General features: G+C 41.0%; 2 protein-coding genes across 5 annotated transcripts in view; one reads left to right on the forward strand and one right to left on the reverse strand.

Annotated features, from left to right (window-relative positions):
* The window catches only part of NLN (neurolysin), a 102,501-nt gene extending 78,526 nt beyond the window's left edge, over positions 1-23,975 (reverse strand). For 2 of the 3 annotated variants that reach the window (XM_023210451.1, XM_023210450.1), the window contains exon 1: positions 23,757-23,975. In XM_023210451.1, coding sequence (XP_023066219.1) covers positions 23,757-23,797 — 41 coding nt within the window. In that variant the 5' untranslated portion in view covers positions 23,798-23,975. Of the gene's footprint in view, positions 1-5,644; positions 5,676-23,756 lie in introns of those variants that run through there. The other variant, XM_023210452.1, reaches the window with a different exon arrangement.
* A 43-nt stretch (positions 23,976-24,018) lies between these two features.
* Positions 24,019-26,253, forward strand: part of SGTB (small glutamine rich tetratricopeptide repeat containing beta) — a 60,633-nt gene continuing 58,398 nt past the window's right edge. For both annotated transcript variants that reach the window (XM_026455343.1, XM_026455347.1), the window contains exons 1-2: positions 24,019-24,230; positions 25,337-25,458. In XM_026455343.1, the coding sequence (XP_026311128.1) occupies positions 25,359-25,458 (100 nt within the window). In that variant the 5' untranslated portion in view covers positions 24,019-24,230; positions 25,337-25,358. The remainder of the gene's footprint in view (positions 24,231-25,336; positions 25,459-26,253) is intronic.

Here is a 26,253-nt window from a genome sequence, read left to right on the forward strand (position 1 = left end):
CTTTCATCCTCAAGATTTTTCAAAGTGGTCCAGCCAGCCCTGCTATCTTTTTGTTCTTATGTCCCACTCACTCTTCACCCTACTTCAATCTGGGTCCTGGTCTCCGACAAAAAAAAAAAAAATAACAAAAAAAAAAAAAAAAAAAAAGGACTGCTCTCACCAAGGTCCCCAGTGATTTCTACTAAATGCAACAGACATTCTTCACTATTTACGTATCGACTTTTTGTGATACATGACAGTGTTTTCCACTCTTTCCTGTTTTTAACTCCCTCTTTTTTGGGAACTTTTCCCTTCTTGGGCTTTTGTGATAATGATTCCTCTTTTCATTTGATGTCTCTGGCTGTTCCCTCATGATTTTTATCATCAGCTGTCTTTTTTTTAAGTTTTGTTTTTGTTTTTTAGCCCCTTCTCAGGATTCCTTAGAGCTCTTCAGGATTCAGTTCTATGGCCTCTTTTCTTTTCTTTACATCTTGCACACCATGCCTGTTCCATTTGTATGGTTACAGATGCACCTATAGCTAAAGAATTATAGATCTGTACCTCCAGCACAAATCTCCTGAGTTCTAGACCCATATGACCAACTGCCTGCTGGGTAGCTCCACTTGGATGTCAATGGTCACCTTAAATACAGTATGTCTAAAATTAAATTGCTCATCTTCCTTGCCCCTAGAACCAAATCTGTCCTCCTCCTTTATTCCTTATCTCAGGGATGATCACCAGTACGTACTCAGTTGTCCAAATCAGAAACCCAGGAGGTTCTTCCTGGATGCCTTCTAATCTATTTTCCAGATTGCCTGCAGAGTTATCATCCTAAAATGCACATCTGATCATGATACTCCCTGTCAATGGCATGGTTCCCCAGTGACTTCAGGATCAGGTTCAAGCTACCCACTTCTGAATCTGCCCTAACTACCATGTTGGCTTTGTCACTGCCATCCTTTCGCTCTTGTATCTATGCTCCAGACATAATGAACTACTTTCACATCTCCCTCTAACTGTTAAGCTCTCCTCAGGCCTTTACCAAGAGTACACATGCATGTTCTTATTTAATCCTCCCAATAAGCCCAGAGGAAGATATTATCAACCCAATTTACTGGGTACAGAGAAGTAAAGTAGCTTGTTCAAGGTCACATAGCATTTGTGCAGCTGGGATTCAAACCCAAGCCTGACTCCAGAGCCCATACTCTTTTATAGTTTTATTTATAAACTGAAAAGTATCTGAGGGCCCTTATTCTTTATTATCCTATACTGATGTTGCAACTCCCATCCCAGAAAAGGAAATCATCAAACTTTTCGCCAATTGCACTTCTCTGATTTTGTACTTTGCTTTAATGGGGAGAGAATAAGTGAATTAAAGCATACATATTTATATCACATGTCTGACTTGTTATCTATACCACGCCCTGAGAGACTGCTGCAGGGGCTGTGGAGGAGTGCCCCACTTTAGCTTTTATCAAGCTCTGAAAAACAGGTCACACAGACTTGGGCAGCTTTTCAGTCACCTGTTCTCAAAGAGCAAAACCACTCAAACCTGGATGACCTCGATGGCTGCCCTCTGCACCCAGGTCTCAATTTTTTCCAGAGCCCTTTAATGAACTGTTCATAGGTAATCAATTAAACCATTTGGAAACAGTGTACTCCCAGGAAATGGCAAATTCTTCCTTAAAGTACTCAAACAATCTACATCTTTTATTGATAAGGTTCAACTGAGACATTCTTTCCTTTTTTTTTTTTTGAGACGAAGTCTTGTTCTCTCACCCAGACAGGAGTGCAATGGCATGATTTTGGCTCACTGTAACCTCTGCCTCCCAGGTTCAACTGATTATCTCGCCTTGCCCCCCGAGTAGCTGGAATAAAAATTTTTGTATTTTTAGTAGAGACAAGGCTTCATCATGTTGGCCAGGCTGGTCTTGAACTCCTGACCTCAGGTGATCCACCCACCTCGGCCTCCCAAAGTGCTGGGATTACAGGCATGAGCTACTGTGCCCAGCCTCAGCTGAGGTATCCTAAGAAAACACTCTATGCAATAAATGCTGGTTCTTTATTCCCTATTGATAGGATTTACTGACTTGTTACTATCACCTATCATCTGGAATTATGAATATAATTCAGACATCACCAAAAAAATGGCGGGGCGAGGGGGGGAGAGAGGCTTATTATAAAAGGACGTCCCAAGAAATAGTTGATTCAGTGATTCCTTCAGCAAATACTTACTGAGGTTACAAAGATGAATAAGACAAAGTTATTACCTTTCAGTAGCTTACAGACTTGTGAGGAAGAAGAAATACAGAAAGAGATATTAGAATATCAGGTAGCAGGCTGGGTGTGGTGGCTCATGTCTATAATCCCAGCACTTTGGGAAGCCAAAGAGAAAGAATCACTTGAGCCCAGAAGTTTAAGACCAGCCCAGGCAACATGGTGAGATCTTATCTATAGTCCCAGCTACTTGGGAGGCTCACTTGATCCCAGGAGGTCAAGGCTACAGTGAGCCACAGTTGTGCCACTACACTCCAGCCTGGGTAACAGAGTAAGACCCTGTCTCTAAAAATAATAATGAAATAAAAGAATATCAGGTAACAAATTCTATATAAATAAAGCAATGGAGAATGAAGAGGACAGTGCATACGACTCTGCCTTGGGGCATCTAGGAAAGACTTCAATAAGGATGTAACTTCTAAACTGGCTGAGTCTTTCAAGATAGCTCTATGAGGTAAGGTGGGTACACAGGTTTAATGGGGTGTGGAGGGATGGGAGGTAAGGCTAAATAGGTTAGATCAAACTGTGTATCTTTTTAGTGACTTTCATAAATAAACCAATGAAGGAAACAGAAATGCTTTAATTGGGTTGGAAATTTCTGATACACAATGTATTAAGATGACGGACAGGTTGGGGCTTAAAGACAGTTCGGAATATTGGTGGCTGTTAAGTCTTGCAAGAAATTCTGGGGCCATTCTTTTCTGTTTTCCATAACTATGAGCTTCTTCTCCATCTCTCATTCTGCACATACAGATATAACCTTAGAATTCAGTTCTCCTCTTTCATACTGTTTGTATATATTTTTTATCATTATTGGCTATTAATCAACAGCTAATGGAATTGATCTAGAGTATCATACTTTTATTTTATTTCAACCAGGATTTGTGGAAAGTTTTCTAAGTATATTCCAGAAAATGTTACGCACAGTTACTTCTAACTGAAAGTTCCCTAAGTTCAATGCATCAGGATCTATATGTCGGTTAGTTATTTGTTCTATATAGCCTGTATTAAAAAGTTTAAAAATAAATGATACTTCTTTTGAAGATTGTTTTGGCCTTTTTTATCTGTAAGACAAAAAGCCTACGTTTAAAAATTAATCCCCTATGTAGTCCCTGGTGCTTAGTAAATATTTGTTGATGGAATTAAAATCCACGTGAATACGGAGCTTTATCACTACCCAATGCTAGCCATAGCTATACCAGCAAGGCTGACTGATCTGCTTCCCCAAGTCAGGAGAGGAATTGAAGACATTTTTCCTTGTAATTCTACTAGAATGTAAGCTCTTTGGAAATGTGGTCCATGTCTTAGTCATTTTTATATTTCTTGGCAAATGTGGAAGAATGCGTTCAGCACATAACATGTACGTTTTAACTGTTCAATCAATGAGTATAGAAATGTGACGAAAATCTAAATTAGTCTGTCCTAAAATGACCACTAAGTTTAGTCCCAGATACCAAGTAAATAAAGCAAATGATAAAGCCATCAAAAGAAGATGCTCAAACAACAACAGAGTTGTTGAAGAAAAGTAATTATGTGAGAGACATGTCATAAAGAGGCTTTGAGTCATGGATAGATAATCTACAATACATGCCAGTACACTTGAAAAGTAAAGTGCTATGATTCGACTGCTCTTGCCTCCACCTGCTGGTATAGGAAGGCAATTTTTTAGATTGGGCAGAAATTGTTTAGCAGCAATAGAAAAACGCTAGAAAAACAGTGGGTTTTCAAAGTTATCTTGCCAAGATAATATATAAACTTCCTATAAACAACCATTCATGAAAAACGTACACCATGAACTCAGCTACAAGTATTTTGAGTATAGAGAAGAATTACCCTAAATACGGAGATATTCTGACCTTTATTCTGGGTAGCCTCTAGCAGCTGGTAAAGTCAAAAGCATTATGAGTTTTCCTTCATTGTACAGTCTCTTTTTTGTATTGACAAAAACTGCATTTAAATTTGAGGACTAGAATGACCATTACAACTTCAGTGGTCTAATCTTGGTCTTACATAGTATAAATAAACTATTTATTTTGGAAACAGTGCCACATACCTCCTTAATGTGTACAACTTCCTCTAGCAGTAAGAGTTAAAAGTAGAATGGTTACACAAAGGCTCCCATAGGAATGAACAATGATTTATTTTCAACTCTTTTTACAAAATGTGCATGATCCATTTTTTTAAAAAAGGTAATTTTATTCTAGATTTTGTAATGTAATAAGTTCTTGTTTACAAATTTCATTGTAAATAAATGAAAAGGAACTCTTCAAAATTTTCTTTTTTAAGAGTTATGTATAAAAATTTTAAAATGTTAGAAACTACTTAAGGACATATGAAAAACTGTATGATGCTAGAAATATTTGTAATATTTCTGCCACTGACAAATAGAGCTTTTAGAAAAGGTTCATATTACAAAGTTGAACAAAAATCTAAGGTTCTAAAAAATAAGTAACAAAAGATAATTAATTTTCTTCTAATTTTGTATATGACACAGCTAGCTTAATGATTACGGGTTCTAAATAAATTGATTATACACGAACTTGAAGAGATTTCTTTTCTTAAATCCTATCCCTGGCTTCCGAAAAGCCACCTGAGACCACAGAGCATATACAATCAAACGCTGCTTCACAAATGAAATAAAGTGTTCCTTGATTCATTACTAAAGGGACTACCCACATACATGGAAAACCACAATTCAGATATTCCCCTTTTATTTTTCTCTAGAAACATGAATAAATTGATTTTGGCACACTTAATTGGTGTTTAGGGCATACTTTCCACAATTGAAGTCCTCAGTAAATTACTCAGGAGAGAGACTCTTCTCTTTCAGTACATTATTTAATACTTAGGCTTGTGTGTGTGTGCCATTTACACATACAAATTTTGTGGTGTGAATGATGATGCCTAGATCCTCATCCAAGGCCTGGCTAATAGTTGGTTTGCTTCTTTTTAAGACTGGTTCAGTCAAAAATAAGTGTTTATTATTTTTATGTGTGACAACGGTATCATGATTATGTTTTTGAAAAAAATTTCACAAAGTGATCTACAGACTGAATGCAATCCCTATCCAAATACCAATGACATTCTTCACAGAAATAGAAAAACAATCTCAAAACTTGTATGAAACCACAAAAGGCTCCAAATAACCAAAGCAATTTTGAGTAAAAAGAATAAAGTTGGAGGTATCATAGTACCTGACTTCAAAATATCTTACAAAGGTCTGGCATGGTGGCTCACACCTGCCATCCCAGCATTTTGGAAGGCCAAGGTGGGCGGATCACTTGAGGTCAGGAGTTTGAGACCACCCTGGCCAACTGGTGAAACCCTGTACTAAAAACACAAAATAAGCTGGGTGTGCTGGTGCACATCTGTAATCCCAGTTACTTACTCAGGTGCCTGAAGCAGGAGGGAGGCAGAGGTTGCAGTGAGCTGAGACTGCGCCACTACACACCAGCCTAGGCAACAAAGCGAGACTCCTTTTCAGAAAAAAAAAAAAAAAAAAAAAAAGGATTACATATATATATAACAAAGAAGCTATAGTAACCAAACAGCATGGTACTGGCATAAAAACAGGCACATAGCTGATGGAACAGCCTAGAAAGCTCAGAAATAAATCCACACATTTATGGCCAACCGATTTTCGACGAAGATGCCAGGAACACACAATGAAGAAAAGACAGTCTCTTCACCGAATGGTATTGGGAAAACTGGAGATCCACATGCAGTCGAATGAAATTAAACCTTCATGTCATCCCATATACAAAAATCAACTGAAAATGGATTAAAGACATAAATGTAAGATCCTCAACTGTGAAACTACTAGCAGAAAACTGTTATGGTTTGAATGCTTGTCCCCTTTGAAACTCACGTTGAAACTGAATCCTCAGTGTAACAGTATTAAGCGGTGGAGCTGTTAAGAGATGACTGGGTCGGCCGGGCGCGGTGGCTCAAGCCTGTAATCCCAGCACTTTGGGAGGCCGAGACGGGCGGATCACGAGGTCAGGAGATCGAGACCATCCTGGCTAACACGGTGAAACCCCGTCTCTACTAAAAACTACAAAAAACTAGTCAGGCGAGGTGGCGGCGCCTGTAGTCCCAGCTACTCGGGAGGCTGAGGCAGGAGAATGGCGTGAACCCGGGAGGCGGAGCTTGCAGTGAGCTGAGATCGGGCCACAGCACTCCAGCCTGGGTGACAGAGCGAGACTCCGTCTCGGGGGAAAAAAAAAAAAAAAGAGATGACTGGGTCGTGAGGGCTTTGCCTTCATGAGTGGATTAATCCATTTATGAATTAGCAGGTGAATTAACAAGGATTAACAGGAGTGGGTTAGTTATCAGAATAGTGGATCTGTCATTGGAGCCAGTTTGGTTCTCGGTGTGCCCCACTCACCACGTGATGTCCTCCACCATGCTATGACACACTGAGAAGGCCCTCACCAGATGCAGCCCCACCACCTTGCACTTCCCAGCTTCCAGAACTGTAAATAATAAATTTCTTTTCTTTATAAATTACCTAGCCTCAGGCACTTGATTACAGCAACTGAAAATGAACCAAGACAGAAAATATATGGGAAAAGCTCCATAACATGAGTGTGAGCAATGATTTTTTGGATATGACCCCAAAAGCAGAGTCAACAAAAGCAAAAGTAGACAAATGGGATTACATCAAACTAATAAGCACAGCAAAGGAAACAATAAACAGAATGAACAGACAACCTATAGAATGGGAGAAAATATTTGCAAACTATACATCTCATAAGGGGTTAAAATCCAAAATATAAATAACTCAATAAACTCAATAGCAAGAAAACAACCCCATTAAAAAATGGGCAAAGGACTCAAATAGACATTTCTCCAAAGACAACATATAAATGGCAAACAGGTACAGGAAAAAAATGCTCAACATCAACATTAGGGAAATGTAAAAAAAACCACAATGAGACATCATCTCACACCTGTTAAAATAGCTATTATGGAAAAGACCAAAGATGCAAGTCTTTGGTGGAGAAAAGGGAACCTTCACACACTGTTGTTAGAAATATGAATTCATACAGCCATTATGGAAAACAGTATGGAGGTTTCTCAAAATACTAAACATAGAACTACTATATAATCCAACAATCCCACTACTGGGAATATATCTTTCAAAAATGAAATCAGTATGGAAGAGATATCTGCACTCTCATGCTTGCTATATATTATTCACAATAGACTAGATATAGAATCAACTTAAGTGTCCATCAGCCGACAAACGGATACAGAAAATGTGGTACACGTACACAACGAAATATTATTCAGTCATAAAATAGGAAATTCTGTCATTTGTGACAATATGGATGAACCTGGTAGACAGTGCTAACTGAAATAAGCTGCATGATCTCACTCATATGTGGAATGTAAAAAAGTTGATCTCATAGAAGTACTACAGAAAGTAGAACTGGTCAGGCGTGGTGGCTCATGTCTGTAATCCCAGCACTTTGGGAGGCAGAGGTGGGCAGATCATCTGAGGTCAGGAGTTCAAGACCAACCAGGCCAGCAAGGTGAAACCCCCATCTCTACTAAAAATACAAGAATTAGCCAGGCATGGTGGCAGGCACCTGTGATCCCAGCTACTCAGGAGGCTGAGGCAGGAGAATCACTTGAACCCGGGAGGCAGAGGTTGCAGTGAGCTGAGATCACATCACTGCACTCCTACCTGGGCAACAGAGCAAGTCTTTGTCTTAAAAATAAGAAGTATGGTGGCTACCAGCAGCTGGGGTGATTGCAGGTGAAAGGAGGGAGTTGGAGAGATGCTGGTCAAAGGATACAAAATTTCAATTAGGAATCAAGTTCAAAAGATCTATTGTACTACATGATGGTTATAGTTAACAATATATTGCATTCTTTTTTCTTTGTTTTATTTTATTTATTTATTTTTTCGAAACAGGATCTTGCTCTGTCACCTAGGCTGAAGTGCAGTGGCGCAATCATGGCTCAATGGAACCTTTGCCTCCTGGGCTCAAGCGATCCTCTCACCTCAGCCTCCTGAGTAGTTTGGACCACTGAAGTGTGCCACTACATCTGGCTTTTTACATTTTTTGTAGAAACAGGGTCTTTGGTCTTGAACTCCTGGGCTCATGCAATCCTCCTGCATCAGCCTCCTAGAGTGCTGGGATTATGGCATGAGCCACCACGCTTGGCCTTTCCCCCTCCTTTTTATCCCGGAAATAATCTCTTTTCCCTGATCTTCCATAACAATCTCTCCACTCTGTGGTACTTATCACCTTCTGCCTTGTATTCTAATTATTTATTAGTGTGTGCCTTATCACTTTTACTACGTTGTATTGCCTTGTTTTTTTTTTTTCTTTTGTGAGACAAGGTCTAGTTCTGTCGCCCAGGCTGGAGTGCCGTGGTGCAATCTTGGCTCACTGCAACCTCCGCCTCCCGAGGTTCAAGCGATCCTCCTACCTCAGTCTGTTGAGTAGCTGGGACTACAGGCACACACCACCACGCCCAGCTAATTTTTGCATTTTTTTTTTTTTTTTTTGAGGCGGAGTCTCGCTCTGTCGCCCGGACTGGAGTGCAGTGGCCGGATCTCAGCTCACTGCAAGCTCTGCCTCCCGGGTTTATGCCATTCTCCTGCCTCAGCCTCCGGAGTAGCTGGGACTACAGGCGCCCGCCACCTCGCCCGGCTAGTTTTTGTATTTTTAGTAGAGACGGGGTTTCACCGTGTTAGCCAGGATGGTCTCGATCTCCTGACCTCGTGATCCGCCCGTCTCGGCCTCCCAAAGTGCTGGGATTACAGGCTTGAGCCACCACGCCCGGCGCATTTTTGGTAGAGATGGGGATTCGCAATGTTGCCCAGGCTGGTCTCGATCTCGTAAGCTCAAGCAATCTATCCACCTCGGCCTCCCAAAGTGCTGGGAGCCACCATGCCGGCCTTTTAACAAATAATCAAAGTAAGAAATAGCTCTATGAAGTCTACTTCTGCATTTACTACATAAGTAGTGTTCTTGAGGCCATGATTCATCGCATTACTCAATTTCCCCTATGCAGTGGATCCACATGATAAATTCATCTCACAAACAGTACCAGGAAAATCTTTCTTCAAGACAATTCTTAATGATGTTTTTCCTTTGCCCTTACTGCCAAAAATCTCATAGTGAAGTTCCAGATACAATTAAAGCAACTAGACTGATCCTAAGGTTTCTTTGAATTTTTTGCCTGACATTCTTTGCTCTTTACATTATTTCATATATATGTGTATACATATATATGTACACACACACACACATACATATACACACACATATATATATTGTTTATGTAAGCAGTCACAAATTCATTTTGGTAAAAAAGGGAGTATAAATGTGAGCAAATAATACCAACCTAAGTGTCTTGCAAATAGAATCTAAGTTTTCTTTATATATCTATCCTCATAATATTTAGCACCGTTTCTTATATATAGTATTCAGTTTTTATTTATGCCATGAGTGAATGATGATTTGAAGCTTATATATAAGCTCCTTACATGGTTTCAATCAGCTATATTCCACTACACACCATTTCTATAACTTTACAATTTTTCAATTCACTAAAACATTTTTGACGAGCAGTTTTACACCTTATCTTTGGGCCCCTTCTGCCATTCTGATAAACTTTTTCATGGTTTTACTTCCCTTCAGCTACTTCTGTGCAGTTAGGAAAGCACAGAACTTATGGCACAGAGTGCTAGATTTACTGTGGCAGGTATGAGATGCATTCCAGGATATGAATTTACCATTGTGGCTTCTTTGGGTTCTACAGGGTACTTTATCCAACAGGTAGGGCAAGCTGCATATCATTACTTTCTTGGTCTGACCAAGTATGTCTACTCCTCTAAGGATTATGTCCATCCCAGTGACACTGTACTCCCCAGTCCCAAGTAACTCCCAAGTCATCCATGTCCACAGTCTGACTTCTGTGCCTGAGCTGATACCAGGCCTACCCATGGGAAGCTTGCTTTCTGTTCTTCCAGCTTGGCTGCTTCTGACCCAGTGTTTTGGAGATTAGCACCTCCTTCAATTTTTTCATATCCAGGCCAACATATTCAGAAGAGCTTTGCTCCCAGAGTATTCATTAATAGGGGATTAATCTATAGACCTAACAAGTGACTATCTGAATGTTCCCAGTCATGACAAGGAATCAAAGTCATGCCTTTTTTTTTTTCTTTTCTTTTCTTTTTTAAAGACATGGTCTCAGGGGCCGGGCGCGGTGGCTCAAGCCTGTAATCCCAGCACTTTGGGAGGCCGAGACGGGCGGATCACGAGGTCAGGAGATCGAGACCATCCTGGCTAACATGGTGAAACCCCGTCTCTACTAAAAATACAAAAAACTAGCCGGGCGAGGTGGCGGGCGCCTGTAGTCCCAGCTACTTGAGAGGCTGAGGCAGGAGAATGGCATAAACCCGGGAGGCAGAGCTTGCAGTGAGCTGAGATCCAGCCACAGCACTCCAGCCCGGGCAACAGAGTGAGACTCCATCTCAAAAAAAAAAAAAAAAAGAGATGGTCTCACTGTGTTGCCCAGGCTGACCACAGGTGCATGCCAGCATGCCTGGCGAATTTTTTTGTTTGTTTTTTGGTAGAGACGGGGGGGGGGGGGGGGTCTCACTTTGTTGCCCAGGCTGGTCTTGAACCCCTGGGCTCAAGGAATCCTCCTGTCTCAGCCTCCCAAAGTGGTGGGATTACAGGTGTGAGCCACCATGCTTGGCTTTTAATATATGCCTTTTAATATATGGCTTCTCCTCTGTCTCATATAATAATACATACTTAACATTCTTGTGTATTTGCTGGTTAAGTATAGCCCCGACAGTTAGTTTGTATCGCATATTACACAACTCCGTAACTTTTTTTTTTTTTTTTTTTTCTGAGACAGGGTCTCGCTCTGACAAACAGGCTGGAGTGCAGTGGTATGAACATGGCTCAGTGCAGGCTTGACCTCCCGGGCTCAAGCAATTTTCCCACGTCAGCTTTACAAGTAGCTAGGACTACAGGCGCATGCTACCACGCCCTGCTAATTTTTGTAATTTTTGTAGAGATGGGGCTTTGCTATGTTGCCCAAGCTGAACTTGGGCTCCTGAGCTAAAGTGATCCGCCCACCTTAGCCTCCCAAAGTGCTGGGATTACAGGAGTGAACCACTGTGCCCAGCCAACTCTGTAATTTTTTGATAATACAACTAGGTCTACTTTTTTCTGTAAATAACTTTGGTATAAAACATCTAAATCTAAACTGGCTTACCTAACACATAGACATAGGCAACCGGGTTTTTGCATGAAGAAATCTGCAACCAGCTACTTCATATAGTGCTTGAAATATCTACTTTTGGCCAGGCATGGTGGCTCATGCCTGTAATCCCAGCACTTTGGGAGGCTGAGGCGGGCGGTTCACTTTAGCTCAGGAGCCCAAGTCCAGCTTGGGCAACATGGTGAAACCCCGTGTCTACTAAAAATACAAAAAATTAGCTGGGCGTGGTGGCGGGGGCCCGTAGTCCCAGCTACTCGAGAGGCTGAGGCAGGACAATGGCGTGAATCTGGGAGGCAGAGCTTGCAGTGAGCCGAGATCAAGCCACTGCACTCCAGCCTGGGCGACAGAGTGAGACTCCATCTCAAAAAAAAAAAAAAAAAAAAAAAAAGAAATATCTACTTTCTACTTTCTACTGAAAGTTATACCTGTAATTGTATCAAAATGCCAAACCTAGGCCTATACTCCCTAGGTATCAATAGTGAACACTGAATTTTTCAGTTATTATCACTAATGACATATTTTCATTCATCCATTCAATGAATATATTTATTTAGCATCCCTTATGTAATGACCATGTTAAGTAGTGGAGGTACAGAAATGAAAAACAAAAAAATAGGCTGCTGATTTCAGAAAACTTGTCAACGAGTGGTGAAGACAAACACCATTAATAATAACGTTTATACTATTGAAGTATTAATACAGGATTCAGAGGGAAAGAATTTAGTAGGGGTCTGGTAACTTCACCCTCAGAAAGTATAAAGCTAAGATGATGTTACTATTTAGAGATTTATAAGTTTAGAGATTTATTAGTTTACTTTTTAACCCCCTTTGAGTGAGGGGATAAACCCATGAGGGCGGGAGTAGTTTCTGTCTTATCCATAGCTGTGTTTCCAGAGTTTAGTTCAGTGGCTTGTACAGATTAAACACAGATTAAATATACATTTTTTTTTGGAGACAGTCTCCCTCTGTCGCATAGGCTGGACAGAGTCTCCCTCCATCGCATAGGCTGGAGTGCAGCAGCATGATTATGGCTTGCTGAAGTGTCGACCTCCCAGCCTCAAGCAATCCTCCCACCTCAGCCTTCTGAGTAGCTGGGTCCACAGGTGAATGCCACTACACCCAGCTAATTTTTTTAAAAAATGTTTTATAGATACAGGGTGTTCCTGTATTTTGCCCAGGTTGGTGTCAAACTTCTGGGCTCAAGTAATGCTCTTGCCTCAGCCTCCCAAAGTGTTAAGATTACAGGTGTGAGCCACCACGACTAGTCATATTTTTTGAATATTGGAAAACAAATGAACAATATCTAAAATATATAAATATTGTAGAACGTAAATTCAGTATGAAAAAGATAACTCAATAGGAAAATGGGCAAAAGACATGCACAGGCATAAAATACAAATGGCAAAGAAACATGAAAACATGTTCAAACTCATTAGTAACACAGCAATATGTATAAAAGCCAAGTAATGCCATTTTACAGTCATTGGGTTGGCAAAAGGCCTGACAACACCAAGAGTTGCTAAGGACAGTGGATCAATGGCTACTCATGAATACTATATGGAGAGAAGGAAGTAAATTAGTATAACCACTTTGGAAAAAGAATTGGGCATTATTTGGTAAAATTGAGAATGTACATCCTACAACCTAGTAATTTTTCTCTTAAATTCATAGTCACACATATGTATCAGGAGACATTATAAGAATATTCATAGCAATATTGTTTATAATATCAAGAAAATGGAAGCCCAAATATTCACTGACAAAATAAATAGTATATTTTTGGAATAGTCACACAAGGAAATATCTTACAAGAGTAAAAATGAACCACATCCATGTGAAACTAGTTTCATTATGCAAAACTAAATCATATGTTGTTTAGGGAAATACACATTTGTGGTAATGTCTGTAAAGAAAAGCAAGAGGACAGTGATTACAAAATTCAAGATTGTGGTTATCTCTGGTATGAGGAAAGGGATATGGTGGAGAGTGGCACTCGAGGAACTTCAAAGGTACTAGAAATGTCATTTTATATATAGATACATTTTTTATACTAGAAACATTTTATATATGGACACATTTTTCATCCTTTTAATCACAGTTATTCACATGGCAGCAGGAAGGAGAAGTGCTGAGCAAAGAGGAAAAAGCCCCTTATAAAACCATCAGATCTTGTGAGAACTCACTGTATCATGAGAACAGCATGGGGATAACTACTCCATGATTCAATTACCTCTCACCAGGTCCCTCCCACGACACGCGGGGAATATGGGAACTACAATTCAAGGTAAGATTTTGGTGGGGACACAGCCAAACCCTATCACTGATAAGATAAAAAAGTGGCTGACTGTGAGACCTCAGGAGCTGTCCAATTGGTAGTTGGAATCTAATATCATTCATCTACTTCTTTTTTAAATATACAATTTGTGGTTCTCTATTTTGTATCTTGGCAGAGAAGCTATGAAACTTTAAAAAGAATTTCTATGAGAATAAAAATAACATACAGATGTATAAATCTCAATGTTAGATTGGTTAGATCTATGTAGCCCTGAGAGTATGGACATTATACATTGTAGCAATCAGGCTTCATCAAGCTGTGATTATTTCAGTCACTACAACTACACCTGAGATGTGAGGCAGAAATAGAATTTTCCTTTCGGTGTTGACCACAAATGGGATTAAATATTAAAGATACCAGCAAAGTATGGCTGGGAAATATGAGGACTTCCTCCTGAATGCCAAACAGGAAGCACAGACAATCTCAGAGTGGGTAGAATGGGACAGAGTCTTTCTAATGTAAGCTATGGTGAATGGGAAATCCAAATTTCATAAGCTGAACTTCCTTTTATATTTCTTGCAGTTTCGGTGTTGACTTCCTTTTTGTTTCACTCAATAATTTGAAGAAGTCTTTTTTAAAAAGTCAGCCCTCATGATAGATAAAGGGTTTAAGTGTGGAAAATGGAACATAAAAGTACTAGAAGAAAATGTAGATGCTGGGTGTGGTGGCTCATGCCTGTAATCCCAGCACTTTGGGAGGCTGAGGTGGAAGGATTGCTTGAGCCCAGGAGTTTGAGACCAGCCTGGGCAACACAGCGAAACCCTTTCTCTACAAAAATTACAAAAATTAGCCAGGTGTGACTCACACCCGTAGTCCCAGCTACTTGGAAGGCTGAGGTGGGAGGACTGCTTGAGACTGAGAGGCAGAGGTTACAGAGATGAGATTGTTCCACTGTACTCCAGCCTGGGTGACAGAGCTAGACTCTGTCTTAAAAAAAAAAAAAAAAAAAAGAAAATGTAGGTGATGTTTAAAATGTATAATCTTGGGGTAGAGGACTTTCTAGGAATGAGACCAAAGGCAGAGATCATAAAGGAAAGACTGATATTTCTGATTATATAAAAATTTAAAATTTTGTAGAGAAAAAGCAAAAAGCAACAATAATCCACCCCAAAAGTTCAAAGACCAAAAATAAATGAAACGTCTATCAGGGGCTCTTACAAATTAATAATTCTAATTTTAAAACTCCCAAAATAAAGCTAGGCAATTCACACAGTAAAAACAGTAACTAGTATTTCTCGAGGTTTTATTAAGTGCCAATATGGTAGACTGATGACTAAAATGGCCTCAATTTTCCACCTGCTATGTGTCTATGTCTCTTAACAATGTGAGTTTGCTGTTCTACCCATTAAGAGATAGAGTCTGTTTCCCCACTTCTCGAATCTGGGCTAGCCTTGTGACTTGCTTTGACCAGTAGAATGTGGCAGAGCTGATGAGGTTCCAGTTCCAACTGCCTTCCACTCTTTCATGGAACCCTGCCACTGCCATGAGAACAAGCCAGAGGTAGCTTCCTGGAGGACGAGAGGTCACAGGAAAGAGGGCCAAATAGCCCCAGCTGTGGTCATCCTACATCACCAAACGTGGCAGAGGACAGCAAAGAGCTGCCTACACAACCCATGGCTGACTGAAGGAGCATGAATGAGTTAAGAACAGAAAAAATGCCCAGCCAAAATCTAGATTTGCCAGCAAAAATAAACATTGATCACTGTACTCCACTGAAATTCAGTTTGTTATACAGCATTTTTGTAGTAATAGGAATGGATATAACCAGGCAATGTTCAAAGTGTTCTATATTTATGTTTCAATCTTAAAAGGTGAGTACAGGCCAGGCACGGTGGCTCACACCTGTAATCCCAGCACTTTGGGAGGTGGAGGCAGGTGGGTCACTTAAGGTCAAGAATTCAAGTCCAGCCTGGCCAACATGGTAAACCCGTTTCTACAAAAATACAAAAATTAGCTGGGCATGATGGTGGGTGCCTGTAATCCCAGCTACTCGGGAGGCTGAGGTGAGAGAATCGCTTGAACCCAGAAGGAGGAGGTTGCTGAGATTGCGCCATTGCACTCTAGCCCAAGCAACAGAGCGAGAATCTGTCTAAAAACAAAAAAAACAAAAAAACAAAAAAAAAAAAAAGAAAAGAAAAGAAAAAAAGGGTGAGTACAATTTTTCCCTCTCTCATCTCATCTCCTACTTACTTGCCTGACATTTATTCCATGCTAGTCACAATGGTCTCTTTACTTTCTCAAAAACACCAGGCATAGCCCTGCTTTCAGAGTATGTGCTGTTTCTCCTGCTTAGAATGACCTGCCTCAGGTATTCACATAGCACAACTGCTCACTTCTCTTAGATCATTACTCAAGTATTAATATCACTTTCTTAGCCTTTCCTGTTGACTCTACAATTTCCTTCCTATCGGTATTGAGCATTCCCCTTTCTCGTTTTACTTTTGCTCTGAAACACATTTTCCCATCTAACTTACTATATATTTTCCTTAGTTGTATCTCCCACTGGAATGTAAGTTCCATTAATGCAGATTTTTGTCTGCTTTGTTCATTGCTGTATCCCCAGACCTAGAATACTGTTTCGCATATAATAGACAATAAATATTTGGTGAATGAAGAAATCATCCAATCAATTCCCAATTTACTGAGGAGGAAACAGATACGGAGAACTTAAGTATTCTTGCCTAAGATCACAGTGCTAGTCAGTGGCAGAACCAGCATTCAAACTCTGGCAAGCTGTTTCTACATTTATACAGTCGACTCTATGATGCTACATGCACTTTGTAATGCACAGCTTGGCATTTATATACGTACTCAATACACATCAATTTCCTTGGTTCTTTATATCTTTAATTTAGGTGGTTCTCCCCAAGGAAGTCCTGTGCTTTGTCTTAACCAAAGAGGTGATAATGTTTAACTTTGAGAAAGAACCAGGTTGTTTCTGACCAAAAAACCACAGTTAAAGGACAACCAAAAATGAAAGAAGTCAATCCTCGGCCGAGCACAGTGGCTCACGCCTTTAATCCCAGCACTTTGGGAGGCTGAGGCGGGCGAATCATGAGATCAGGAGTTCGAGACCAGCCTGGCCAAAATGGTAAAACCCCGTCTCTACTAAAAATACAAGAAATTAGCTGGGCGTGGTGGCAGGCGCCTGTAATCCCAGCTACTTGGGAGGCTGAGGCAGAAGAATTGCTTGAACCTGAGAGGCTGAGGTTGCAGTGACCTGAGATCATGCCACTGCACTCCAGCCAGGGTGACAGTGTGAGACTCCATCTCAAAAAAGAAAAAGAAAAAAGAAATCCTTTTTTATAACCAAATCCATTTGTATAAATAATCTCAATCTCTCTTGATACTTTAACTTAAAACCCTTTTTTTTATCAGATTTTTTTTTCTCAGTACTGTTCTCTTAACATTTTGGAGATTATGCCTACTGGTTTTAGAGGAATAATCTCAATTTTATTTAATTACACTCAGACATGTAAATATTGTTAAGTTTATTAACAACTGTAATTTAGGCCAGGCCCAGTAGCTCATGCCTATAATCCCAGCACTCTGGAAGGTTGAGGCAGGTAGATCACTTGAGCCCAGGAATTAGAGACCAACTTGGGCAACATAGTGAAGCCCTGTCTCTATAAGAAATACAAAAATTAGCTGGGTGTGGTGGCACACACTTGTAGTCCCAGCTACTTGGGAGGCTGAAGTGGGAGGACTGCTTGAGCCCGGGAGGTTGAGGCCGCAGTGAGCCATGATCACGTGACTGCACTCCAGCCTGGGCAACCAAGTGAGACCCTGTCTCAAACAAACAAAAACACCAAGAAAACTGTAATTGAATTTGTCTGACTTTCTAAGATTTTCCATATAAATAAATTTTCACATCAGAAAACAAATAATGTTTTGGTTTCTAGATCACAAGTCCTGAATTTTTGTTTAGGAATCACTGAATAAACCTTCCAAAAATGTATGAAAATACAAATTATAGTAAGAGAAATTTCCACTTATCAAACTGGTAAGGATAAAAAAAATTAAAATGCTCAGTGTTGGTAACAGTATAGGAAATTAGCATTTACTTACTCACTTGGTAAGATTATAGTTTGGGAGAAAGTTTTTAAAACAGAGTAAGATGATAAGTAGACTTGAAAGGTATGCATGCCCTTTGATGTACAAATTCAATTCGTAAGAATTTATACTAAGAAAATAATTAAGGATTTGGAAAAGGACAGTAGGAATGTTTATCCAAGCACTATTACTCATTGCAAGAAGCTGGGAATAGTTGACATGTCTAAAGGTATGTATTAATCAAATTGCATATATCCCCAAAGGGAATATATTATAGCTATTTATATTTTAGAGGATGTTTGTATAATATTAAAAATTATAAAAGAATAACAACATCCTATTTGTAAAAAGAAAGTGTTCATAGAAGAAATGTTGAAGGCTGTTAAGAATTGGCTGTTCTAGATGGGTGGATTATGTACGTATTTAATATTTTCTTTTGCTTGTCATTACTTGCTAAGTTTTCAATAATGAACATGCATTGCTGTCATCATTTATTTATTTATTTTTGAGACAGAGTTTCACTGTTGTTGCCCAGGCTGGAGTGCAATGGCACGATCTCTGCTCACTGCAACCTCCGCCCCCTGGGTTCAAGAGATTCTTGTGCCTCAGCCTCTCAAGTAGCTGAGATTACAGGCATGCACCACCACGCCCGGCTAATTTTGTATTTTTAGTAGAGACGGGGTTTCTCCATGTTGGTCAGGCTGGTCTCGAACTCCCGACCTCAGGTGATCCACCTGCTTCGGCCTCCCAAAGTGCTGGGATTACAGGCATGAGCCACTGCGCCTGGCCCGTTGTCATCATTTTAAAAAACCAAGCTGTGTTTTTTAGGCCAGGTGCAGTGGCTCACACCTATAATCCCAGCACTTTAGGAGGCCGAGGTGGGATCACTTGAGGTCAGGAGTTCAAGACCAGCCAGGCCAACACAGTGAAACCCCACCTCTACTAAACATACAAAAAATTAGCCAGGTGTGGTTGTGGACACCTGTAATCCCAGCCATTTGGGAGCCTGAGGCAGGATAATCGCTTGAACCTGGTAGGCAGAGGTTGCAGTGAGATGAGATCGTGCCACTGTATTTCAGCCTGGGCAACAGAGCGATACTCTGTCTCAAAAAAACAAAAACCAAAAGACAAATCAAGCTGTCTTTTCTAATTGAAAGAGGAAGCTAGGCTATTATAGCTGTTTCGGCTAAATATTGTTGAGTCAACCTTCTCGTTTGTTTCTTTGACCATGTCATCCCTCATATTCTATAATACACATTAGGTTTTGCTTGGGTCACATGCTGTGCAATCTCACTGAGGTAGGAGGAGGAATTCTCCTTGTTTGCTATGGCAATATAGAGTTTTTTTTTTTTTTTTTTTTTTTAAGCCTTAGATATTATTTAGTCAAGCCCTCTTCATTTTACAATATAAGGAACCTGGGCCAGGCATGATGGCACACACCTGTAATCCCAGCACTTTTAGAGGTTGAGATGGGAGGATCATTTGTGGCCCAGAATTCCAGACCAGCTTTGGCAACATACTAAGATCCTATCTCTACAATTTTTAAAAATTAGCTGGGTATGGTGGTGAGCACCTGTAGTCCCAGCTACTCAGGAGGCTGAGGCAGGGAGGATTGTTTGAAACTAGAGTTTGAGACTGCAGTGAGCCATGATCATGCCTTACTGCACTTCAGCCTGGATGACAGTGAGACCTTGTCTCTAAAATACATACTATGTAACATACATACATACACACACACATACATATGTAACTTGAAAAAGGTCCAAGGGAATGAGTGATTTTTTTAAGATCACAAAGTGAATTGAACAGCAACTATAATCCAAACTCCAGATTCTCAGTCTACTTATTCCCAAGAAATTGGCTGAACACCCCCATTAATGATCCTGGCTGCCCAGCTGGCCTTGGGAAGCAGGTATAGCAGCTCTGACAAGAAAACCCAAAGGAAACTATAAGTCAGTTAGGCAAAAGCCTAGTCACTCCATAACACTAAAATGAACTCTCAAGTGTCAGAGGAAACAGGAAAAACAGGAAAACACAGGGATCCTCCGTGTTGTCTAATATGAACTCTTTTGGAAGATACTGATTTTGAAACAGAGTCGATTCTGTGATAAAGTACAGAAGCCCTGGGTTAAGGACTACTGTATATGATGATTAACTGTGAGACATGCCCTTATATAACAAAATAGTTAATGTATTTATGGTAGCTTCTAACAAGGTAATAATTTTTTGGCTATTAGTTTATTTATTTCTTCTATGCATAAACAAAGAATCTAATACGACATGGCAACAGCTCTCAAAATGTAGTCCACAAACCTTAAAGGTAGAGGTGTGGGGAGGGGTTCCTGACACCCTTTCAAGGAGTCTGTGAGGTTAAAAATCTTTTGTAACAATACTAAGACATTATTTCTCCCTTTTACTTTGTGAACATTTGCAGTGATGGTGAAAAGCAATGGTGGATAACACTGTTGGTACTTCAGGACAAACTGAGTCAACAGCACCAAACTGTACTAGTAGCTGTATTTTTCATTGCTATGCACCCAGGCTAAAAATAATGTCAATTTCATTTTAGAATATCCTTAATGAAATGGTAAAAAGCATGAATTTTTATTAAATCTCTACCCTTGAGTTACATGTGACCAAGTATGCACAAACCATTTCTGCTGTGTACCTGAGTATAAGGGTTGTCCTGTGGATTTGGTTGCCCAAATCAAAAGCACTTTTGCAATTGGTTGAACTGTGAGCTGAAATAGCTTTTTTTCATGGAACACCATTTTTACCAGAAAAAAAACTACTGACAGACAAACCAGGGTTATTCAGACGTAAGCATGTAGCAGAAATTCTGTCAAAAATGTAACAAAGTGAGACTGTCACTTCAAGTAAAACAACTGACAGTTTGTGTTGTCAATGATACAATTCTAGCTTTCAAGTGAAAACTAGCATTTTGGAAAATTCTATCTGCCACTGTGAGCTTGACAGCTTCCCAATAATTGAAGACTTTTCTGATGAAATGGGAAGACATTAAGGAAAGTGATTGTTTGCTACTGTATAATGAAATATGTCAACATTAGGAAGAACTGTATAACACAGTGAACCACTAAAATTTCCGAAGGACTTATGCTTAATGTTTAAAATATCAGGCATCGATCCAACATCCATTCAAAGTGTAAGGTACACCAATGGATATTAATGTAACAGTGTAAAAAAAAGTACATTGATATAATTTCAGATTCCACTTTGTAACTAACCTTTAAAAAGCTACCATTTGTCAAACTTTGATGTGATATCAAAGAATATCCATGATTATCTTTAAAAAGCTATTAAAATATTCTTCTTTCCAACTTCATATGACTGTGAGGTGGGATTTTCTTCATCTTAAACCAAAATGAAACAGTGCAGCAGCTTAAATGCAGAGGCAGACATAAGAATCCAATTACCTGACCGGGCGCGGTGGCTCAAGCCTGTAATCCCAGCACTTTGGGAGGCCGAGACGGGTGGATCACGAGGTCAGGAGATCGAGACCATCCTGGCTAACACGGTGAAACCCCGTCTCTACTAAAAAATACAAAAAAACTAGCCGGGCGAGGTGGTGGGCGCCTGTAGTCCCAGCTACTCGGGAGGCTGAGCCAGGAGAATGGTGTGAACCTGGGAGGCGGAGCTTGCAGTGAGCTGAGATCCTGCAACTGCACTCCAGCCTGGGCGACAGAGCGAGACTCCGTCTAAAAAATAAATAAATAAATAAAATAAGAATCCAGTTACCTTCTATTATGTCACACATTAGTTTTGCAAAAATGCAAAACAATGCCACTCCTAGGATAACTGTTATTAAAACCAGGAAATATGCGCTGATGATGATGTGGAGAAATTGGAATCCTTGTGTACTGCCAATGGGAATGTAAAAATGGCAAAGCCACTGAAGAAAAACAGTACGGTTTCAAAAACTAAACATAGTACTATCCTATGACTCAGCAATTTTCACTTCTAGGTACATATGGTATCCCAAAGAATTAAAAGCAGGGATTCAAACAGACATGTGCACATTAACGATCATAGTAGTAGTATTCACAGTAGCCAAAAGGTGGAAGCAACCCAAATGCCCAGACAAATGGATAAACAAAATGTGATATATACATACAATGAAATATTATTCAGTTTTAAAAAGGAAATCCTGACACATGCTTCAATATGAATAAACCTTAAAAACACTTACTAAATAAACCAGACTCAAAAGGACAAGTATTGTATAATTCCACATATATAAGGGACCTGAAATAGTCAAATTCATAAAGAAAAAATAATGGTTAACCAGGGCTTTGGGGAGGAAGTAATGGGCAGTTATTATGTAATAGGTACAGGATTTCAGTTTGGGATGATGACAAAGTTCTGGAGATGGACAGTGGTGTTGGCTGTACCTCTCAATTGCACACTTTGAATTGTACACTTAAAAATTATTAAAATGGTAAATTTTGTTATATCTTACCACAATTTTAAAAAGAAAATCCCACAATGTTACTCTTCTCACTGATGGGGGGGGGTTGGTTTGGAAAATAGTTATTTTTCATTAAAATCATTATTTATGCACGTAGCCTATTTATCACTGTTTTGTAAATTAACAAATACTTAAAATTTTTCCAGCTTTAATGTCTAATATGGTTAATATAAACATATATACCATACAAACAGAAGCTCTTAGGTCCACGGTAATTTTTGAAAGGTAAAGGGGCCCTGAGAAGAAAAAGTTTGAGAATTGCTCTTATATGAAGATTTATTTCTTCTTCTCACACCTGCATTATGTGAAGATCTTCATTTCTTGGTATAACTTCATTTGACAGTTATATCGATTGCAGCCTGGAGACTAGCAAAAAATGACAGGCTGAAATATCACAAATCATCACATTAACTCTTTGTAATTACCACTGTCGCCTGCCTGCTCCCTAACTCTACGGACTGAGCAACACAAAGCTCCATCCATTCAGAGGAGTGGCAATGTGCAAAAGGGAACTGTAGAAAGCTTAAATGCTGACATGTTACAAAGTAGTTTTGTTGACAGCTAGCAAGAAGCACACATTTTCTTTTTTCTGTTGAATCTTCATTTGGATTTACAGTTCTGGGCAGATTTGGAAACGGGGATGGTGGCCGCATTGTTTCCGAAAACCAGCGCATTCGTGCAAAGAATCTAATTCCCTCACCATCTTGCTACTGGTCTGTTGCAGTGGGGTGTGGTTAGAGGGCTAGGAAGCAATCCAAAACAGCAGCTCAGGCTGCCCAAGGCCGTGTACAAGCGATCATTTTCTCCATTTTGGGCCAGGTCAATTTGCACCGGCAAGAGGCAGAATGTTTGTTTTATGGGGAGGAGGAAAATAAAAAAGGAAGTTAGAGAGCAGGGACGGAAATAAGCAACACCACCAAAGAGGTTTCATCTCGGGTGAATGTTAAACGATTGGAATGCTAATAATGGGCGCAAGGAGCAAACAAAATTGTTCTTAGTCCACAGCTGCGGCACTTTTAATGACAGGTGTGCAGTTCTGCATTGGGGTTGAAAGTGAAATGATTTTCTTATCCAAACTATTTGCATTCATTTTGGGCCGCGTCTGTGACCAGCCTCGCTGACTGCGGCTGAGGCAGTCCCAAACAAAGGGGAATGGACGTCCTCCCGAGGGAGCGGAGGCGGGAAAGGTGGCTCCAGGTGGCCGCGCCAGGTGTGCCCCAGGGGTCCACTTTGCAAGCCGAGGGGAGGGTGCGTCCCAGGAGCGTCGGAGAGGCGCGGTCGGGAAGGGTTGGGTCCGGGCTCCGGGCACCACACGGCGAAAGACCCCGCCCTGCCCACGGCCAAGGTTAACCCGCGCGCTGGAGGTACCTGCGGAGGCTTCGCACAGCCAAAAGGCACCGGGCAATCATGGGAGCGTTGAGAGGCTGGCGGCGGTGGGCGCGTGGTCCTTCAGCGTGGCGCGACGAGGCGCTCCACAGCGCCTGGGCGCCCGGGAGTCGCGAGCGGGCCTAGCCGCAGAGGCCACAGTGGCTAACGGGCCAGCGCCCTCCCACGTGCGACAGCTCCACGCCGGCGCCTGCCAGCCCCGCCCCGCGCCGTGCCCCGCCCCAGCCCGCGCGTCCGGCCCCGCCCCAGGGGCGGTGCTGGCCAGACCCCGCCGCCGGAGCTAGAGCACAGCCGGGTGGGCTCTGGGGTTGGCGGCCTGGGGGCCGGGGAAGTTTGCGCCGCCGCGCCCAGTGCTGCGATCCCGAGCCGGGCTTCAGCCCCGAGGACTAGGGGTCGGGCGGGCCGGCCTACGGAACCCCGCGGGCCAGCAGCCGTCGTCTCGCGTCCTCCTGCTTGGTAAGGGGGCTTCTGTCTGGCGAGGGTGCGCCTCCCGCCGCCCCGGACCGAGGCCCGCACTGGCACTCGCTGCACACCGGGCAGGGCCGAGGCGAGGCGGGGTGCCCGAGGGAGGACGGGAGGGAGGGGTAGCTCGATGCGCTCTGGGGAGAGGAAGGGGGAGAAGCCTGGACGAGGCTGGGCATCTCTTTCCCTCTTCGCACCCCCTTTTCCTAACCCTTTCTGTTTTTACCTTCTGCCCTGGGGCCTTATTTATTGCTTGTGACCCCGTGGCCTAGAGGCTGACATCGCCTTTAAAATAACTACACAAATAATAAACATTATAGCGGCGGGTACCACACCCTGGCTTTGAATTAGGGAACCTGGGGAACAGATGGATGATGCGATTTAGTGGAAATCAGCCATGAATGCCGGCTGGCCCTGCGCCACTGTTTGGATGCGATAGTATTCCATGTGAATGAACATGACCGGGAGCTTCCAGCTTGTCCACGAGAGCACAGCCTCTGCAGGGAGCGCCGGTCGACTTGTAGTATCCATCGACTTGGGCAGCGATGTCCTGACATGTCTGCTGATTAAATAGAAATGCCATTTTTATTAAGAACGACACCAGTTGAACAACCTTTTGCGAATGTGTTTCCTCTTCAAATAACTCTCAACCTACAAAAAGTAGGTAGTGTACATTATTAATACTTTTTTTAGGTCCCATGAAATAGAGGAAGATGCTTGGTTATAGATCAGCTTTTAGTCAGCAGTATGAAAGCCTCTCAACTTAGTACTGAGGCCTTTAGGGGATTTCTGTATGGTTAGATACTCAGTGACAGTCTAAGCTTATGCTCTACTTGTTTTGAAGACATTTTTACTTATTCCAAGATTTAACATACTCTTATACCACTGGGTATTAATGAAAATATGTAATAAATTACCTTCACAATACTTTGTGCTCTCCTGACTCTTAAAAAAAAAAAAAAAAATGAAAGGTCATACAGTTTTGTGTTTTGTTTTTACCTTTAATACAGTTTATAATCCGTATCATCTTTGTAATTTATGACTTTTCTGACTGATTCTTCAGAATAACTTAGTTCAGTGTTTTCATTTTTCTTATCAAGGAAAAGTGTTTAAGCTTCTAAAATGTCATCTATCAAGCACCTGGTTTATGCAGTTACTCGTTTCTTACGGGAACAAAGTCAGATGGACACTTACACCTCGGATGAACAAGAAAGTTTGGAAGGTATGCATCTGCTCTTTGTGTTCATTTATATTATAATTATAAACGAGGACTAAAATAGCTGTAAGCGCAACTTGATGATCTATTGTAACAAAAATCAGAATTTTCTTTGATCTTTCAAGGAGAGGCCTGACTATAAGGTTATCGTATTTCCATTTTCTGAAGCTTGTTTTATTTAACAACAAATTAAGAGGACTATTGTTCATTTATTGAACAAATACTATACGTCGGAAGTATGCTGTTCACATTATAGGCAATGTTTTCTTCACAGCAACTGTTATGTTAGTATTATCCCCATTTAACAAGTGAGAAAATGAAACTAGGGCCAGACTTGGTAGCTCATGCCTGTAATCCCAGCACTTTGGGAGGCCGAGGCTGGTGGGTCATTTGAGGTCAGGAGTTCGAGACCAGGCTGGGCAACATGGCAAAACCCTGTCTCTACTAAAAATACAAAAAGTAGCCAGGTGTGGTGGCACTTGCCTGTAGTCCCAGCTACTCGGAAGGCTGAGACAGGAGGATGGCTTGAACCCAGAAGGCGGAGGCTGCGGTAAGCTGAGATTACATCACTGCACTCCAGCCTGGGCCATGAGGGAGATCCTGTCTCAAAAAGAAAAAGAGAAAGAAAATGAAACCAAATAGCATAACCAGATAACACAGCTGATATGTGATAAAGCTGAGATTTAAAGCCTGGTTAATACTCTGAAGATCTTGTTGTCTGCATTTCCTAATAGGAAAGCATCCAGTTTAGAAATAATATATAAAAATACCTAAGTCATTTTAATAGCACTATGTAAAAGT

This window comes from Piliocolobus tephrosceles, chromosome 4 (genome assembly GCF_002776525.5).
Source record: "Piliocolobus tephrosceles isolate RC106 chromosome 4, ASM277652v3, whole genome shotgun sequence".
Taxonomy (NCBI): Eukaryota; Metazoa; Chordata; class Mammalia; order Primates; family Cercopithecidae; genus Piliocolobus; species Piliocolobus tephrosceles.